At 40.1% G+C, this 20,968-nt stretch overlaps 1 protein-coding gene across 3 annotated transcripts in view; it reads right to left on the bottom strand.

The window, feature by feature from the left end:
• The window catches only part of PRDM5 (PR/SET domain 5), an 88,907-nt gene that overhangs the window by 51,952 nt on the left and 15,987 nt on the right, over nucleotides 1–20,968 (bottom strand). For 2 of the 3 annotated variants that reach the window (XM_081208104.1, XM_081208105.1), the window contains exons 4-10: nucleotides 17,662–17,860; nucleotides 16,572–16,746; nucleotides 13,576–13,668; nucleotides 13,157–13,278; nucleotides 9,266–9,345; nucleotides 4,093–4,177; nucleotides 2,361–2,518 (exon numbers count right to left, since the gene is read on the bottom strand). In XM_081208104.1, coding sequence (XP_081064230.1) covers nucleotides 2,361–2,518; nucleotides 4,093–4,177; nucleotides 9,266–9,345; nucleotides 13,157–13,278; nucleotides 13,576–13,668; nucleotides 16,572–16,746; nucleotides 17,662–17,860 — 912 coding nt within the window. The remainder of the gene's footprint in view (nucleotides 1–2,360; nucleotides 2,519–4,092; nucleotides 4,178–9,265; nucleotides 9,346–13,156; nucleotides 13,279–13,575; nucleotides 13,669–16,571; nucleotides 16,747–17,661; nucleotides 17,861–20,968) is intronic. The other variant, XM_081208106.1, reaches the window with a different exon arrangement.

Here is a 20,968-nt window from a genome sequence, read left to right as displayed (position 1 = left end):
TAGTAAACTTAGAGAAAATGAATGAATTACAGTTCCTTTTCACTTGCCATCTGGTTTCTGATCTTCCAGCCCAAATTGCTATCATGTTTCCCAGTCTTATCTTTGAAACCATAAGGGTTTAAAAGAGAAAAAAGAAAGCTGAGATTCACAAGCTTCTGTAACAGCCACTGTAGCTCATTTAGTGTAGTTTATGCCAATTTTTACTTCCTCTTTTAATGACATGGAACAATTGAAGGGTTTTGAGGGAGCACTGCTTGCTCTTTTAAAGCTTCACCCCTTAAAGCTGTAGAAATAGGGCTGAAAACTCTCTGAGCCTGTCTATAGCTCAGAGTCAGAATTTCCAGTTGTTGGAGGCAACTTAGCTCCCCACCTTCTACCCTAACCTACAGGTGCAGAATTAACTATGCAGAATACACACATTTGCTTAATCTGTATACTTCATTCAAATTGACTCAACTATTCTTATTGGTAACCATGATTCAGGTTTTTATCTTTTTTAGCACTGAATATTCTCAGACTTGTTTCTACTCGTTCAGACCGATGGTCTGCCAGAGGAATGGGCAGGAAGGGGGTCCCAATCCCTTGGTGAACCACACGCCAATGTGCCGGGGGCCATCTTGTGTCTGCTGTTTGCAGCAGTACTTGCAAACATAGAAGCCAACTCCTAGGAGACGAGGGGGCTTTTGCCCCCCAGTAAAATATCTGAGGGGTGGTGTGCGTGTACTGCATCATGTGATCGATTATGCAAGGTGGGGCTTACCTTGGCCCCCTCAATATCTTATTCACGTTGACACCCCTGCTTGCGAATGTAGGATGTACAATGTAGGATGTACAATGTAGAATGTAGAATTTATCTTGCTTTGAATCAAGCTAGGCACTTCTTAAGCAAACATGCATATTCTTGATCACTCAATGAAGATCAGTGATACCCAGCTTTGTAAAAGCACACTGTTGGGCCAGGAGTATTCAAGCGAGATAGAAAGAAAAACATACCACGCAAACTGAAGCAAGTCCATCCCTGATCTACTTGGTTCAATATTGTTAATGAGCTTCAAATCCAGGGGCCCATCCCAGCTCTGCTACTTGAGCTTTCCAAAATGGAAATGCCGTAATGCAATCTTCACACCTCATACATAAAAATACACCAATGTGGACATATTTCCATGACTCTCAAAGCAATTTCAGGGGCAAGGTCCACATTAGGTTTTCAATATTTATTTATTTATTGAATGAATAATGCTTCAGGACACAGAGATTACTGGGGGGACGGGACATGTTTTCCCCTCCTTTCTCTCTCCCTCTCTTTTTAATTTAAAGTTGACTACTCAGAATAGCTTTCATTCACTTTGCTCTCAATGTAGCCAGTTTGTAAGTTGTATTTTTAAAAGGTCATTACATATGTAAGCTATGGTCCTGATATGCAAGCTCTTGTGTCTTTCAACGGGCTCATGCATCCTGTCTGCCTTAGAAAGAACAGTCATCGTTGTTTCACCCTGTTAGACGCATTCTGGTTATTATTATTATTACTTTCATATGATTTATGGCTGAAAACACAAAAGATGGTGCAAAGATCCGGTGCCAGATTCCCAGATGGCATATAACATGAGCCAAACTGTGAAAAATGTGTAAGTATTGGTATATCTATTTCATCAAAGTGTTGGCGCAAGGGGCGGGTGGAGGGAAGGAGCAATAGGGTTTCAAAGACTAAGCAGGAAACCAGCCAGATAATTTTTTACAGTCTTGCAATTCTGAAGCAGCGGCAGCAGTCAAGGGTGCAGCCGTGCCATTGAAAACGTAACCCAGGGTCAAAAGTAATGACAGGCATTATCAAAATTAGGGCAGGCAGATTGGAGCTTAAATCACACAGCCAGGAGTCGTTTAGTGGAGCCTGAATGTGAGGTCCCTCTGTACTTTGGGGGCAGAGTTTTCTTCTGTTGCTGAAATCATGTCTAACTGAAATGTCGTCAGTGCAAACTTTAATGGTTCTCCTGATAATGTCTGCCACAAAGAGAAAAAAATGACTGCAACATCACGATAGATAGATATAGTTAAGAAGTTACTCTTTTTTAAAAAAAATTCCTAAAGGAACAAAATCAAAACAAGTATGCAATCAGTTGAACTAGTTGGGACTGATTAGAAAGAAAGAAACAATCACAAAGGACCCGTTTATGATCTAGATATCTAGGCTATCGCAAAGGAAGGCTAGCTAATATATTTTGCAAGATTTGAAGCTCATGTTTCTAAGCATGCCAAAGCGCACTGATCCATCACTAAAATGAGCAACAGCTGCAAATCTAAGCCTGGCAGAGCTGTAAACAACAACAGCAGAGTGGTTTTTTTGTTTTTGTTTTTGTTTTTACCTTCTTGTGATTCTTGTAAACATTTCTGTGGGCAAATCCCTTTCCACAAAGCTTGCATTTATAGGGTTTATCTTCACTGTGTATTATTTTGTGTGCAGTCACTTGATCAAGTCGTTTGAAGGACTTATTGCAAACCTCGCAGGTGTAGGGGCGTTTTTCTGCAGAAAATGAGTGGGGGGACATTTAATCTCCTGTTTATATAGGGGTAGAAGATGAAAGGCAGAGACAGCCATCTCGTTGGAGAGATTTCTGCAATGAAGTCAACCCAATTAAGATTAAACCAATTAGAAAGACATCTAATGCCCTTTATGTTACACAGTTAAGTCGCTTCGTAAAAGATGAGCCATGGCGCATCTCGAGAAATTGGCACGTTCTTTGCAACAATCATGGCTAAAACTAAACTCTGATTAATTAGCTTAAATCAAAAGAGAATGACTTCAAAGAGGCAAAGCCTGTTGCCAGACTACAAATGTGAACGAGGGCATGACAGTTTAAATGTTTTAAAACTTAATTAACAATATACATAGCAGATTCGTTTTTAAAACAACCAGAGTTGGTGTGTATATGCTTTTGTGTTTCAGTTGCTATATGAAGCCTAGCACTACAATGTAGAATATTCTAATCCAGAATCTCAAAACTCAGCTAAATGCCCCTGAGATACAGTCCTTTTTGTTTGCTTGTTTAAACAAATGCACTTCAAGCATGCAATGAAATGGAGATAGCAGCTAAACATCAACCGTTTTAGCAATGTTGAAACCCTGTTTTAAAGCATTTAGGAAGGGAACAGAAATTCAGGTTTTGATTGCACCTTTTTCCAATTATTGAGTGAAAGATGTGGAAATGCCAGAGCTTAATGAACAGAAATAAGTGGCAGAGTCCAATTAGACAAAACAGTGTTTCTTGCAAATTCTACATGGCTTCTCCTCTGCCAGTTCCATCATTGATAAGGGGGTGCCTGCTCAGACTATTGCCTAAAGGTGTATATGGTCTGCTTTAGAAACAATGGAAGCATCTTGTTGATACCTAGAGACCAATAGATAATTTAAAGACCTTCCCATTTATTTCAGCCCAAGGAAACGTCCCGGAAAAAAGCCATTTCCTCAAGCCATCTCTGCATTGCTTACATTATTTCTACCATACAATAAGCCTACTAAAAAAAAATTTAAAATAACTATTCAATCAAGTTTCAAGGCAAATATCATGATGCAAGTGTGTCCAAGAAGAAAAAAGATATGTGGAAGCAGGAGCCTATATAATGAACTTGGGGTTTTCTAAAAGGAAACGCTCAACCTATTAATTGTAAAGTATTAGGATTATATGCGTTGGCTGAAACTCTCAAACCAATTAAATCAGTCCTTTTAGCTAAATCATTTTTAGGCTGCCAAAACTCCAAAAACACTTACAATGGAAGCAAGTGTAACAAGCAAGTGTTCAGAGCTGGGGTATATGCCTTATTCAGGTGAACAGCCATCTTAAATCAGGGATGAATAAACTGAACCTCTCCAGATGTTGGGGCCACAAATCCCATTATTCCTGACCTGAAGGGCAGTGGAATCCAACAACATCTGGAGGGCCACAGACTTTCCTCCACTTAACTTGACAAAACTAGGTTATGGAACCAACTACCAAAGAGCCTCATTATTAGGTCTTACCTGTTTGTTAATGCAAAGCCCAATACAATAACAAAAATATATACAATAGCAATTCAACTACAAAAGAAAAAGGTTTTTACCTGAGTGAGTAATCATATGGCGTTTTAGCTGGTTAGCTGAAATAAATTTCTTGTCACATTCCTGACACTCAAAGATCTCATGAACCTGCAATATGAGTATTTAATGATAATTAAGTATGTGTCTTACACAAGATCACACATCTTAAGCTAATAAAAGAACATCTCAAATAGACTGTAATTATTCCTTAGCTCGGAGCTATGCTAATTCTCATGGATGTACTTCCTTCCTTAACTCCTTTGCTTAACAACCACATTTCCAAAATTTAAAAGTTCATTCCAGTGAACAAAAATTACCTCACAGTCCACAATCCATAACCCACTTTTTAAAAAATTAAAAATCAACATTTCTAGAACTACTGTAGAATATGTGTCCCCCCCCCCAAAAAAAATAATTCTCTCAGAATAGGCAATTTTTATACATAACCTTTTTCTTCTAGCATAAAGCGTGAAAATACAGAGAACATTTCAATAATGTGCACTGACTTCTAAGAAGAATATAATTATAGTCTAATGTACTCATAAACACTAGTCATACTTACCAGAGAGTAAGCCCTATTGAATACAGTGGCAGTCATTTCTTAGTAAACTTGCATAAGAATTGCACTGGAAATCATTCTCTTGGCTATTATCATATTTTCCAAAGTAGCAATGATTTTAAAAATGTAAATATAACTCTATATTACCGTTCTTTGAGTACCAAGCTTCTGGACAAAGATGTCTGGAGACAAAAAACACTAATTGTCCGAATTGCTTGAGCCTAACCAAGGTCTGTGTAGCCTGAAATGAACATATTTCTTCATTTTTTAAAAGTGACAGTTTCAGAAATCTTCATTTGTCTTATTAAAAAGGACAAAAATTAATTTGCCAAACTTTCCAAAGGTGAACTTGACATAGATTAACTTTGCATGATAACCAACTAGGTGATAACCACAGTATGGATTTAGCACCTTCGTTCCATAATTTCAATGGGGGTACTATGAGTATGACTAAATTCAAAACTAGATGATATATTTGACCTCTTTCTTTACATTTGCTTTTCTTCTCTGCTTTCCAAGAAACCTGTGATTCCAAATGTTGCTGCAGACATAATTTTTATGTGGTTTTGATATTTCTATGAAAAGCTCCCCCCCCCCCATTTAATTATTTGTTCCAGATAGACCTTTGTGGAACTTGAAACCAATAAGATGCCAATGTTTAATATAATCATCCAAATTCCCACCTCCGTGTTAGGACTGGGGTCAGAAGGAAAATTACAGCACCATAAATTTTGCATGGTGTCATAATCTGGGTACAGCATCATGCCTCAATAGAGCATTGTTTTTAATTTCTCAAAAATGTAGGCCTGTACATTATGAGCATGAGCTACAGCAAAATCCAGATGTTTATTGTCCCCCTCCTCCTCTGAGTGCAGCTACAGTGATAAATTCAGATATTTTTGCTTCCATTAACCACTACTTGTTGTAATATCCAAACCCAAACTGTTGTTAATCTTAACTATGTTAGCCAGAGTTAGGATCTGGACATAATAGGAAACTGAGGGTTATCTAAAGTGGATGTGGAAATTTCTAATCACCTCAAAGAGGAAAACAGAACACAAAACATTAATTATGTTTAAATATTTTGCTGTTTGCTCACCTGGGCTCTGTTGGGAGGAATAATGGGGTACAAATTTAACCAGGGAACTGCAAAAGGTCCCCAGAGCACCAGGGTTCAGGACATGTGCTTTTTTATTGTTGAGGTAAGATTCCCCCTTGCTCTTTAGGCAAAGGAGGCAGACACATTAAAAGCTGCTGCCATCACACCTAGTTTGTCCTTTAATCTACTGGTTTGGTGAGTAGAAAGGTGTCCTTTGGCCTTCAAAAAACCCCCAAACCAAAAAAACCTTCTGTGTGCAGCAGCAACATGAAAATCAACCAAAAAACAGTTGGAAGAAAATCAAGAGGAAAGAATAATTACAGAACAAGTAACACTCTCTGAAATACTTGCATAGCAATGTTTAGGGATACCCCTCAGATTGGGTAACTCCTGACAGACTTTGACTTACAGTCCATAAATCTGCCTGATTGTTTTTCCTTAGAACTCAACTAATACTATAAGCCCCTAAAGAGATTCACTAATCCAAGCAATGTGATCTGACCTTTCAAACTTTTAAGACAATTCGAAATAGCTGGGTAGTTCTAGGCTTTATGCAGGAATTAACTTCACAACTATATGTCTGTGAAAGAGATTTCTCATTCTGTATCACTACCCTCCAAAAACTGTTCCTGGATTTGCATCAGTTTTTTGCCTTTGAAGGTAGCTATTAAACAAACTGCTTAGAAATAATATTAAAAATGTGAAGGACAGGTAAATTAGTATACAGGTAACCTAGACTCTGCACTGGAAACAAAAGAATCCTCATAGGTCTGAATTTTAAGGGATGTTTTCAGTTGGCATTTTGTTTTCAAGTCACAGGAACCTATTAATACAGTGATACCTCAGGTTACATACACTTCAGGTTACATACGTTTCAGGTTACACACTCCGCTAACCCAGAAATAGTGCTTCAGGTTAAGAACTTTGCTTCAGGATAAGAACAGAAATTGTGATCCGGTGGTGCGGCGGCAGCAGGAGGCCCCATTAGCTAAAGTGGTGCTTCAGGTTAAGAACAGTTCCAGGTTAAGAACGGACCTCCAGAACGAATTAAGTACTTAACCCGAGGCACCACTGTAGGGCACATGCTTGGTGTAACCGAAGTCCTAAACCAATTAAAAGGATCCTGGTCAGCAGGGCTGGCACAATTGTGCCTGAGACCTTGAAAACTTCTGTTGCTAGTCTAAGTAGATCATATTGCAGGGCTGGGCAACCTTTGGAGCTTCAGATATTGTTGGACTCTCAATTCCCATCAGTCCCAGCCAATACCAGCGATAATGTGCGTTGTAGTCCAAAAACATTTGGAGAGTCAAAGGTTACCCAAGACTGTAGCATTGGCTAGATCAGACTGCAACTCCCATCATCTCCAGCCAGTTTTGCCAATGGTTAGGCATGATGTGAGTTGTAATCTAACATCAGGGATCCAAGGTTGAAAAAGGCTGGGCTAGATGGTCCAATGATAAGGCCGGTCCTTGTTTCATATGCCTAAGATCACTAAATTTTATAATAACTTAGTGGAGTATTGACCCTTATTTGCCACTATGTTGTAGTTTATCTTCAGGCAGTCAGAACAACAGACCTAAAGGCCTATCCAGACTGCCACACCTTTCACAGGTACATCTGAATTAGCATGAACCAAATGTGGTTAAACTGTAACCACCCCAAGAACAAGCTGGTTGTGAAAGGCAGCTGCCACAAAATGAAGTGGACTTTCCGTATGCTGATGCAGACCTGCATTTAGGTTAACTTGTTCAGACATACAGTCTGTATTTGGCATGATTCTCCCAGCAACAAATGCCTACAATGGTGGAACCCTATGTGGCCATCAATGCAGCTGATTCACCACATAATCTCAATGCCATAGCTTTAAGTAGAACTTAATTGTACAGCTCAAAGGAATGATTTTCCAGTTTATGGCTTTCTGGGATATTTGTAAAATAAAGAGGGAAACACAACCACCTTTCTTCTTATAAGACCAGATCTTAAACCAGGTTTTACGAGCAATGAGCTCCTACCCCCGATGTGATACTCAGCTAGACACAAAGTAAAAAATCTTCAAACATTCCTTTCTGAAGACTGTTTTCAGCTAAAAGGTCAGAAGAAGATTAATGCAAACAATATATTTTAAAAGAGTTTTTAAAAGAAAATCTACAGAAGATTTTCATCTCTTTCCAGTATCGAACTGTAATAAATGCAGCCTAAATAATAGAATCTGTCTTACCAGCTGTGCCTTATTTGCCACATAAACCCTCAAAACTCTCACTAAAGCTATTTTTACGTAAATAAAAGATACCCAAAATCTCCCCTGGCCCCCCAAAAAACCCTTTATATGGTACTAGCATACAGTGGCTTGGAGTAAGCATGGAGGCAACATTGCTGAGTTGCAGAGAGACTGGTTATTTATGCTGCTGCTGGGATTCTTATAATAGGTCCTATGACTTGGTGTTGCTGCAAAACAAGATATAAAGTCTGGCAATCAATAACACTGGCAAAGAATAAGGGCAGGCAGCAGTAGAAACCTGACAAAAACCCAAGCAAACTGAAGTGAAATTCAGGCAGGTTTATTAACGCAGTTAAAGGGTGCTTATTAATGCAATTAAATTGCCCTATGAATTTTCAGCAAATGTCTTTGTGTCTTCAGTGTCCTGAAGTTGCAACAACTGCAAGTTCTTCTACACATAAAAGGATGCCCCCAAAATGTGATTTAGTTTAGGTCAACTAAAAATAGTTTAGATGCACTTTTTGAATAGAAAATATTTATACAGTATAAACGCAGAATTTGGTATTATACAAAAAAATTGAGAACGTCACTTTTCATTTTAAAAATCTGTTTCTAGCAATTAAGAGTACCTGATTAGCTTGCAAATGTGTGGTTGATACCTAGAAAAATCTCAAAATGCCAGAGGTATTTTGAACAAGATTTGCAGGATCAGAGCTAGTGTCTCCCCTCAATCTGTCACAAGCAGAAGCAAAGTGCATTTTGCATACCAGGTAAACAGATACCTATTTGCAGAGATACCTTTTTGCTTCGTTTCCATAAATTGTGAAGGTTAGAGCAGTAAGCTTTTCTTTTCTTTTAAATCCTGATTATTTTTGTTGCACGCTACTTTCTGCTTTGACTCTTAGCATTAGTAGCCTTTAGCAGTACAAACAATATGCAGTGGGCTTCTGTTAAAAGAAATTAATTCCTTATGTGGATTTGCCAGTTATCCAATTATTCTCTTAGGGTGTTTTAAGTTTAATGGGTTCAGAATATATTCAGTGTTCTACATGGAATTTGACTGAAAAATGAAAACGTAACAGGAAGATAAAGTCCTGATCACAGCAAACGAAAGAAAAGAAGAGAAACAAAAGATCATTTTCTTTTCATTTACTGTGTGGTTGTGAAAATAAAAATCTCAGGATCTAAGCAGACTACTGTCTTTGTGAACATGAGAAAAACGATAGTCTGAATTTCAGCAGCTCTCTAGCGACCCTACTCTATGGCCTTCTACCTCGGCAGAGTCACAACCTGCTGGGGGTCAGCCTTCATTTTACTGACCTTTCGATGCTCTTGAAGATTTGTTGCTGAAGAACACCTCTTATTGCACACTGAGCACATCAGCCTCTTCCTAGAGTTTCCTAAGCCAGAAACAAAAATACCACCAACAGCTTTAATAAAGAAGTACAAAGGAAGAGGCCAAATGTTTTCACTGCCTGTGCCATTTTTCACAGGCCATTTGATGGACACAAGAATTTTACACTGTTACCCCACCTCAAATGTATTATGTTACAGGACAGCTCTGTGGGTGCCCTACAGAAGTTTTGGCCTGTGGAATGTAGCTCCAAGAAAGCTTTGGCTGCTTAAAAAATAAATAAATAAAGCTATCCAATTATATTATATCACCTAATATAATCAATGAAAACATATCCATTTATTAGCCTCCAGTTCAGAATGCAAGAAGAGTTTAGTTATCAGTTACTGATTATTTTTTTAAAGTGCTGTGTTTACAATAAGCAATTATGAGGAATAAATCCATAGTTTAGCTTTCACCAATCTTCCGCCCTCCAAATGTTTTAGACTACAACTCCCAAACATCTGAAGGGAACCAGGTTAGTGAAGGCAGCCATAGTCCATAGTTTACAATGATTTTGTCCCATAGGCTTAAATGAGTCTCCGTGAATTCAGGCAATGCTGTGGAAGAGTTGAAACAGCGTCCAGAGTCAGTAATAGACTGGATGAGGGTCAATAAACTGAAGACCATTTCAGACTTCAGACAGTGATACTGTGATTCTTGCACGCATCTCCACAGAAGATGAATAAAAATGTACTGTGCTTTCTCTACCCCTGCTCCCAATAATGTTTATTTTAAAGTTATGTTTTTATAATACCTTTTTTTGTATTGGATCATATGTGTGATCTTTGCTGTCTATTTCATTGTTTCTTCAGCTTGCAAACTGCCTTGTGTATAGTAATATGGAAAGGCGGTATGCAAATTAAGAGTGAAATGAAATGGAAAATGTTTTCTTGCCAACTTCTCCCCAGAAACTCTCTCAGCTCTTGGCATCGTACCTTTGCAGAAGACATACCAGCTTGACCTAGGTTCAGTCAAGAAAAAGAGGGTGACCTCTTTAATCAAAGTTACACCCTGGAACAGATGTGTCCTGTAGGGGTACTTCAGCCTTCAACAAGTTTCAGACCAGCACTGGAGCAACACTCCAGATTATTCGCTCCACATATGGTAGGCAGCCATATCAAAAAAAATTTTGGCCACATTCACACCATTTAAACAAGTATCATACCACTTGAAACAGTCATGGCTTCTCATAGAATCCTTGGAATTGTAGTTAGTTAGGTATGCTGAGAGTTGTTAGGAGACCTCTATTTCCTTCCAAAAGCTATAACAACAACAACAACAACAACAACTAATAATAATAATAATAATAATAATAATAATAATAATAATAATAATAATAATAATTTATACCCTGCCCATCTGGCTGGGTTTCCCCAGCCACTCTGGGTGGCTTTCAACAGAATAAAACTTTGAACATTAAAAATTTCCCTAAACAGGGCTGTCTTCAAATGTATTCTAAAGGTCAAATAGTTGTTTATTTCCTTGACATCTTATGGGAGGGCATTCCACAGTGCTGCCACTACCGAGAAGGCCCTCTGCAATTACCAGAGTTCCCTCGGATGAGGGTCTAACTATTAAGCCACTCTGAGAACTGTATGTCTGTCAGGGAGATAGGTGTCTCTTAACAACTCTCAGCACCCTTGACAAACTGCTGTTCTTAGGATTCTTTGGGAGAAGCCATGAATGTTTAAGTGGTATGATACCCCTTTAAACATGCAGAGCGGATGGGGTCTCAGTCTTGCCTCCAGCTCCAACAGTGCTACTGTCCCAGGTTCTGGTGCTAAACTACCATTTGTGTCACTATTGTATTTTCTCCCTGCCAAGTTCTACAAGCCAAGTAAGGGCTAGTGGCTTCTTTTGGAGGTTCAGACATGTGCAGGAAACAAGGTTTCCAATTCCATTAGTTTCTGGAAGTTTACACGTATCTCTTAGATTTTCCTGTCATACATAAATTGAAAGCACACCAAAACCTCTTCTGATTTGAATCTGTAATACATGTTTTCCTCTGCCCTTTAACATAATTAACTAATACCAAGAAAAGTTTCCACTCATCCCAATTATGCTTCAGGCTAACCTGTGAGCCACTGCCAACATTACATGTCTGTTCTATGTCTTAAAAGTAAAACGGTGGCCATCTTTACAATGCTGGAAAAGTCAAATGTGCAAGTTTCCTTATGAAACTTTTTAAAAACTCCCTCAAAAATCCACAGTAAGAAGAAAACCAATTAATTGTTTGTGTTACCCTTAGCACAACGTGAGCTAAGATCCAGTAGGAGGAGTACTAAGACTTGATTAGTCTTCAAGGGTTGTTTAGAAATAATAATAGAAACAACTGTGAAACATTGATCTAGAATTTTTGAACAATGCTGCACTTCCCTGATACATGAATATAATACCCAGGCTTCCAACACCCTTTCCAGGACAGATGGAAAGACAGCCTGTGGTTTATTTTAGCTAGTCTTATTGGTGTCCAATACCAGTGGAAGATGATTTTTAGGGAGGCTTCCTCTAGGCATGCAGGTACCATATTTAAAGGGTGACTTTGCCAGACAGTGTCCCACCTCTGAGCCTCTTACCTTTTCTCTTAACTCTGCCTGCCACATCTGCTTTAAACTTCCATAATTTCTCATACTATGGTCCAATATTACACTACAGATTAGGGAGGCTGCCCCTTTCAAGTCATAGTTTGATTTAAAGCATAGAGACTCAAATGTAGTGAAGGATCATTAGCCCTCCCCTGTGCACTCCAGGTAGCATGCAAAAGTGTAACCTTGTAATGCTCTGAACCATGTCTGTCCAACAGTTTCAAAACGGAAGCACATAAGGATATCCAGTTTCACCTAGTCCAGCACTCTGTCTTCAACAATAACTAACCAGTTGTTCTTAGGAAGCCCACAATGATTGTCAGGGGGGTTGTGGGGGGGAGGTGAATGGTCATCTGTGAACTTGGCCAGTCAGTGTCTCACAGGCTCACCTGGCAGCAGTAGCTGGATCTGTGAAAACCGCTCATCATGTTAAAATTCCCGCACCCAAGCACTGCCACTCAGGTAAGGCCAGCACGCAGCCAGGGGAATAGCAGGAAGAACCAAACTGGCATGGACATCAGTTCTGGCCATCCTGAGATGATGCAGCTACCCAAGAACATGAGAAGAGCCCTGCCAAATCAGGCCAAAGGTCCATCTTTGGCCAACATCCTGTTCTCACAGTGGCCAATCAGATGTCCATGGAAAGCCCACAAACAGGATCTAAATGCATCAGCGCACTCCCCAATTGAAAATCACAGCCGACTGCCTTTGAGAAGGGTACTCTGGGCTGACACTAGCCCAGATGATAGTGATAAAACATGTGCTTGTGTTTCTTTCCACAAACTGGTACTCAAGTTGCTTCTGAAGAAGAAGAAGAGAAGAGTTTGGATTTGACATCCCGCTTTATCACTACCCGAAGGAGTCTCAAAGCGGCTAACGTTCTCCTTTCCCCTTCTCCCCCACAACAAACACTCTGTGAGGAGAGTGGGGCTGAGAGACTTCAGAGAAGTGTGACTAGCCCAAGGTCACCCAGCAGCTGCATGTGGAGGAGCGGAGACGCGAACCCGGTTCCCCAGATTGCAAGTCTATCGCTCTTAACCACTACACCACACTGGCTCTCAACATGGAGCTGAACATGGACCTCTCATTCTCTTCCTCTGAACACTTTGGTTTTCCCAGTTAGTAGCCACAGATAGGTCAACATTTTCTTGAATCCAGATTCAGCTCAGGAAACTTGAACGCTGGAAAGTGATTCACTAAACACCGGTGATTTCAACATTTTATGCTTACCAGTGTGCACATTTTCCTTGTGTTTTTTCAGAGCATCCTTGCTCTTGAACCTCTTCCCGCAGCTGTCAGCCTTGCATACGAACCTGGCATCACCTCGGCATGCTTCTTTGTGTTGCTCGTAGCTGATGTTGGAGAGTTGGGAGAGTGGGGAAAAAATAATACATCAAGAAATAAGATACTTCCCCCCTCTCCAAAAAGAATCAGCCTCTCAGCAGGCATTTTGAGTGCGCTTAACACATGCTGCGCAGAAGACTTCTAGGGTCACTTCATGCATAACCTACTGCAGGTAGGCATGAAAGCATTTCTCGTCTTGCACAGTTAGGGTTCAGAAAACAACTAAGGAACTTGAAAAGCAAGCAAGCATGCAAAAGGGAGGTCAGCAGCAGGATGAGAGCAGTCCAGTAATTCTGACATGGAACCTCAATTCTGAGCTGAAGGATGTGTTGCAAACAGAACACTGAAAACTTCTTGAACGATCTCCCAGGTTGACATTCTCTGTGCACTGGAGAACACTGTCAGGAAAGACAAAAGAAAATAAATGAATTTGCTTAAATTGTGTGGGCGTTTGATGCCATCCACATTTATGCTATGTTTGTTTGTTTTCCAAAATAAAACAGAAGTCAAACATTCCAAGGTCAATTAGATTTCAGGGATTGACTGGCTTCCCACACATCCTGGGATATTTGTTCAAGGGGGAAATGTGTGTGTGTATACATACATACATACATACATACATACACAGTGGTACCTCGGTTTACGAACTTAATCCGTTCCTGAAATCCGTTCTTACACCGAATCCATTCTTAAACCGAGGCTCGCTTTCTCTAATGAGGTCTCCCGCCGCCGGTGCCCTTCCAACATTCAGTTTTCATTTGTAGACCAAGGTAAAGTTCGCAAACCAGAACACTACTTCCGGTTTTGCAGAGTTTATAAACTGAACTGTTCATAAACAGGACTGTTCTTAAACCAAGGTACCACTATATATGAATTATTGAAGGAAATTAAGAATATTACGGCGAGCCACTTAATTTGTGGTTTAGCCATCTTAATGCAACAATGTATGCTATTTAAATTGAGTACAGTGGTACCCCAGGTTACAGACGCTTCAGGTTACAGACCTGCTAACCCAGAAATAGTACCTTGGGTTAAGAACTTTGCTTCAGGATGAGAACAGAAATCACGCAGTGGTGGCAGCAGTGGCAGCGGGAGGCCCTATTAGCTAAAGTGGTACCTCAGGTTACAAACAGTTTCAGGTTAAGAATGGACCTCCAGAACGAATAAAGTTCTTAACCCGAAGTACCACTGTAATCTTATTTACAAAGTTTATAGTTAAATTATATATATACTTTTTGTTGTTGTTTTTAATTTACTAGGTGTCTTGAAGGGGAGACCACGATCACAACACAAATCAACAATCAAGTTTTAATCTAATCTCAGCAAAATCTATTTTGGACTACAACTCCCATCAGCCCAGTCAAAACAAAAATAAAGTTTTTTGGGTGGCTTCCATATTTTCAAGGCTGCAGAACACAATAGTATTTTTCTGTGGTATTCTGACAAAAAAAATGCCCGTGAAGAAGGAAAACTATTTCTGAAACATGTTGGGATTAACAGCTACAACATAAACTTTTGAAAACCCTTCATTCTTTTCCTCTTCCACAAACGTTAACACATCCAAAACAACTGATTCACAATGGATCTCTATAAATCCACTACATTCCAGTGATCTACTTACATATACGTTGTTTATAATATACACCAATATACAGAAAACATCTAAAATTCCTGCTTTGGTGGGAAACCATGCCCATTTTATTTGAACGGTTGCTTTTTACAAAGATTGTGTCTCAGAATGCAAATCAATGGGGGAGAAAATGTTCCATTTCTGCTGGAAAGAGGAACTGTGTGTTGTATGCCCTGTATAATTTCCAGAGGTCTGCTGCTGCTCCAATGTACAATATTTACTTAAGAAATTTTCCTCTGCACTTCAAACACATTCCCAGGGTTGCTTTTTCAAAAACAAAATACACAATTAAAATATGGAACATTTTCACATGCTGAAGCCCCTGAAGAGAAACAAAATGTATCTCTCTATATATATATTGATGTCAGACTTAATAACCTCTTGCAAATTGTCTTCCTATAGCTTCTTTATGTATACATTTAAAACATAGTACCTTTTCTCATTTTAATATGTTACAAATAGGCTGCAAGTTTGATCTTCTGGTTATGTGATTTTATTTGCTATTAATTCAATTTTATTTGTTCTCTTCTGTTTTCATTGAATTGGAGGGACTGTGAGGGTCATCTAGACAAGCCCCCTGCAATGCTGGAATCCTTTGTTCAATGGGAGACTCGAACCCACAACCTTGATATTAAGAGTCTCATGCTCTACCAACTGAGATATCAAGCTTTGGTCGTATGCAATTTCTATGTACAATAAATATTATGTGACATCACGGGGCTTGTTTGCTGCTTTTTTGCATTTTGGGGAGCACCCACAATATTAGAGAACATTGGAAGGAAAGGTGAAGGTGAACTAGTAGTGGAGTTTGTGGTGGGACACAGATGCTCTCCCAAAACTTGGACTTAACCGTCCAGGGGTCCTTTACCTTGACTGGCTTTGCTGTTCTTGCCTGGACCAGGTTGTCAAGAGTCAAGGTGGTGGCAAGGTTGGGACTGTGTAGAGACACTGGTGGGTCCACCACTCTCTAGTTGGTGACCCCAACTTTGCAGTCTCTCTGTCCCATCCCATCTGCCTCCAGGTAAGCAGCAGTGATGTCACTGTCAGGAAGATGGCTCCACCCAACCCATACAGAACCCATACATTCATAGCTATGATGATGTTCCCCAAGCTTGTTGCATTATCCAAAATCAGGCATAGGCAAACTCCGGCCCTCCAGATGTTTGGGATTACAATTCCCATCATCCATGACCCTGGTCCTGTTAGCTAGGGGTGATGGGAATTGTAGTCCCAAACATCTGGAGGGCCAGCGTTTGCCTATGCCTGTCCAAAATGTTTAGGGAAAACAGCCAACATGGGCTGTGGTACTTGGAAGGAATGCTGGGAGACTAACATGAAAGCCTACCCAGAAGAAAACCTCTCCTCCAAAACTTCTGTTTCATAGACAACCCAGGACAAACCCAGGTTTCTCACTGAGTGAACATTCAGCAGAAAGTCAAAGCCAATCCTGACTTCTCTGAGAAGTGTACCTGCTTGCAGTGCATCTGTCTGCACACAACTTCTGTCATATTCCAAGTACAAGATGCTTTCAGTGTGTGCTCAAAAATGTACATTTTAAAGTAGTCTAAATATGTTTGCTAACTTTGCAATTCATGCATCCCTAAAGAAGAGAAATTCAAGTTAATGATCTGAGTGACATGGAAGTCATAGTTTATGATGTTTTAGACTTACTGCCTCTGCAGAGCTTGCTTAACAGGGAATTTCTTCCCACAATTCCTGCATTTGAATTCCTTTTCCTCACTGGGTTTTTGGTGCAATGTCTGAAGGTGTTCAGCTAGGATTTCGTGGCTGGCAAAACTGGATTCACAGTTAGGGCAGGCATGGTCCTCTTTGCAACTAAAAGAATCTGCACAGCGAAGAAGAAAAATTCAGAAAAATCATTTCCTGCATATAACATGTTTGGAAGATTATATTCTAAGAAAATGCTCTAATGAAGGAGGATCCACAATATTTTCTAAGCTGTGGTGAGTTCATATTACTGCAGAAAGAAACATGATTAATTCAGCTGACATCTGAAAACAGCAAAGAAATCTAATTATTGTTCATTTCTGTGCAACTTATTTTTCTGCATCGCTTTGTCTTGGTGTAACCCTCTAGCATACATTGCTATAATAATTCTGCAGACATTATAAAGGGCTGTAAGTTTATGTTTCCTAAGTGGCAACTCTTTTGAGAAGACTGCTGTGCTGCTGAGGTGACTAAGATGAGGCAATGTTCCTTCCAGCCAACAGAAAGATCAACTTTCAAGGAAGAGGTTTTGTGGTGACACCACCTAAAAGAAAGAACTTGGGGGAGAGGGGCGGTGCTCTGTTTTATTATATCATTTATGTAAATTCTATCACTTCTGTAAAGTCCTTATTTATGTACTGCTGTTTGATTTTTTTGGAGTTTTATGTTATTTCATTAAACAAAGATAAGTCCTTTGCTGTGAGTGCCTTCTAAGACACTTAAGAAAGGACCTTAAATATATATTTTAAAACTGAAATAATCTTATAAAAGAGTCACATAGAGAGGTGTGATTTTTTCCAGTAATGTTTAAAAATAGAATCCTGTTTCGTAGTTATCGAGGCAATAAGGCACGAAGTCTGAAGTAGTCTTGATAGCCTGCAAAGGTTGCAATTTGTAAACTGTTCAGAACACTGAAATTACCAAAATCCTCAGCTATACAGAAAAGGTGCCCCTCGTTTTCTTAAATTAAGAAATGACTGTGTGCTTTTAAACAGATGCGCATCATTTCCATTCAGCTTAATTTCATCCATACCTTTCTCACTAGTTTGTTGCAATTCCTTATGGCTGCTGTTACCGCTGTTGCTGATGATGCTGTCATCTTCTTCCTGGTTAGTAATTACTTCCTCTTCTTCTTCCTCTACTTCTTCCATGTCGCTGTCAAGGTAACCAATCAGCAATTCTGTATCTGTTTCAATATCCTCAACAGCTAAGTAGAAAATATTTTCTCCTTCCTGTTGGGGAAAGCAAGAGATTGGACAGTCCCTTTAGGAAAGCATACAGCTAAATTAATTTTTTTAAGCATCAAGAAATACAAGTTAAGTTTCTGAGTGGATACAAGAACAAGTAATTTTTGTCAGATACAAGGTGGATTCATAGTAGTGTTAAGCAGGGTATGCATGAGCTGAACAAGGTCTGCTTGTGCAATAGGACTTTCTCCCCTCTCCTTCCTCTGGGCACCCCCACAAGCCCTAAACCTATTCTGGGGGTTTCCCCAGCCCCCTACAGCAGATTTGGGGGGCATACAGGTGGAAGAGAGAGGGGGAAATCCCACTGCATGACTAGAGCTCATTCTGATCATCCAATTTACTTGAATCTCATCCATTGTTTTGAAAATAATATATTGCTCAAAAGTTCCAGCAGGAACAACATAGTCTTGTTGCACTTTTTAAAAAGTTTGTGCCATAGTAAATCTGTTAGTCTTTAAGGTACCACACGGCTGACTTTTCCTGTCAGACACAACTGAGCTTGTTATTTATTTATTTATTTACTATTTGCAGACTTATAAACCAATTCACAATCAAAGGTTCCAGAGCAGTGTATGATAGAAGGAAAAGTAAGATAAAATACAAAAAAACAACAACCTGTAGACTCAATGAACTAGAGGCAATAAAACCATTTCGGCAATTCAATTGTACAATTAATAGTCCATAAAATGTCTGAGTCACATTTTAGGAAAAGCCTTTTTAAACAAAAATGTCTTCAACGGCTGCCTAAATATCAGAATATTAGTTGTGTGCCTAATTTCAGTTGGTAACTGATTTCCAGATGGCTGGAATCATGTATCCTGTGGAAGCCCAGCTACTAATTTTGCATGCTTTTGAAGACATAAAGATGTTTGTTTTGCTGTATATCAAGCTCAGCACCAGCATCCTAGACAGCTAGCAGGTCCCTTGGGATGTCAGGACACAGTCTGCAAGCCACCCACTGACATTGTTCAGGATGCCATGGAGTTGTACTATGGAACTCTGAGAGCTTACAATGCCAGTTCCCAGCCCCCCATGGACTACTCCTGCTGCTTCCAACACTGTGGGCAGGTGTTCCCAATGAGACCTATATCTACATAAGAGGAAGTCCATGAGAGGACACTTTGCCCAGGGTCTTCTCAAAACATTGAGTGTGCCCTGTGCTCTGTCTCTATAGCTTTATTGGAATTTGCAAGCCTCTTGCTTCTGCCCACCTCTCATTTCCATGGGCCTGCTTTCATGTGGTTCAGTCAACGGTTTTATGGTAATGCAGACTTGGGCAACCGTTATCAGATGAGCAAAGTGCTTTGGGTTCTTCCAAAGGAAACAAAAGGAGAATCACATTTACCTAGCAAATGCTGCCAAGTGCTGTCGTAAATCATAACTCTTATCTGATCAACATCCAGTAAAGTTAATTGAGCCTTGCTTACGGTGTACATAGCCATATATTTTGTGACAAGCTTTGCGAGGCTACAGCAAGATAATGATTTTTAATTTGCAATATGCTAAGATTCATTGAAACTGCCAACAAGGGATATCTTACTTCTAAAGCTTAGATAGGTCTGTAATGGATTAAAATGACTTATTTATGAAATGGGAAAGTCAATTTAATTTGAAAAACTTGTCAAAAGCAACAGTGTTCAAGGACCAGACACATTTTTCGCTCTTACATCAGTGATGGAATGGGGAGAAGAAAATTAATTACATATTTTCTTCAAGATGTGTATTTCACAGTGGAGTTCAGATAGCTATCAGGATATCTTGCCTTCATCAAAGAGTTACTTTTTCCTCTTATAGCACTGTTGCATGTTCCAGGGAATTTTAATTTACCACAATAAAAACTTAAAATAAATCAAGTTATAAGACATTCCCCCCTCCCTCCTAATGTAAAAAGATTTGGCTCTTACTTTTTCTTGTTTCAAGGAAACATATGTCCAGGCACACAAAGCCCCTGATACACAAAGGCTAAGTCATGATTTGTTTTAACAAATCGTTAGTTAACCACAAGTTGTCCCATAGACAATCGAACAAACCATGGCTAGTTTCTTCAAACCTGGACTTGTTTTCCAGCTGCTCTTGAGTCAAAACTTTTGCAGTTTGTTGAGCATTTGCGGTTGGGAGCTCAAGCAAACCATGGTTAAGGAAGCAGGGTAGAGTGTATGGTAACACCAAACCACACTCAGACCAAACCAAGGCTCCTAAGACTATGACTTCATTTATGAAACCAAGCACTGCTTCAGTTACAAATTTTGTATGAAATCCATACCTCTGCTGTTAGAAGCAGGGCATGAAGGGGAGGGCCGAAGGCAGCAAAAATCCAGAAGGGGGACATGAGTTGATAAAAGTTTGAGAGAGAGTCATTTCTAAGATTACCAAGATTACAAAGACAGTGTTGTCGCAAGGGGGGGCGGAGGGCGGGGGGCGGTTCACCCCGAGTGCCATGTCTGGAGGGGTGACAAGGCGGCACCCCGTGGGGTTCTCGCCCCGCCGCAGCCGCATTCGTGGCTGCAGCTGCAAGCAGAGGATCCCGCCACTGTCCATACAGCGTTTGAGCAGTGCCAGCAGCAAACCACTATGTACAACACATGTGCTGTGTCACATGCATGCGCTGTTCATAGCAACGCCGCACCTGCGCTGTACATAGCGGTTTGCCGCTGGCACCACCCGAGCGCCATACGGATGGCAATGTATCCTTCTGCTGCCGCTGCAGCCATGAGCAGAAGATCACGCCACCGTCCGTACGACACTGGGGCGGCGCCAGCAACAAACCACTATGTATAACACATGTGCGGTGTCACACACATGCACTGTACGTAGTGACGCCACACATGCGCCCTATGTAGTGACACCATGCATGCGTCGTACGTAGTGGCACAACGCATGCACAGCCGGTGGTTTGCCCTGCCCCGGGTGTCGGTTTTAGCCTTTGTTCACCCCATACCAAGATTCTAAGACTACTGCTGCAGGTTTATGCTCAAATACATGCGCTCAGCTACCATTTTAATTTCCCATAATGACCCTACATTATTAGAAATTTAAATGGTGGCTCAGAGCAATGTGTCCAACACTACTGCTGCCAGGACTGCCATGTCAACA

The sequence above is a fragment of the Podarcis bocagei genome, assembly GCF_964188305.1.
Source record: "Podarcis bocagei genome assembly, chromosome: 9".
Lineage (NCBI taxonomy): Eukaryota > Metazoa > Chordata > Lepidosauria > Squamata > Lacertidae > Podarcis > Podarcis bocagei.
Note: the sequence above shows the minus strand (reverse complement) of the source record. Positions and strands in the feature narration are given on the sequence as shown.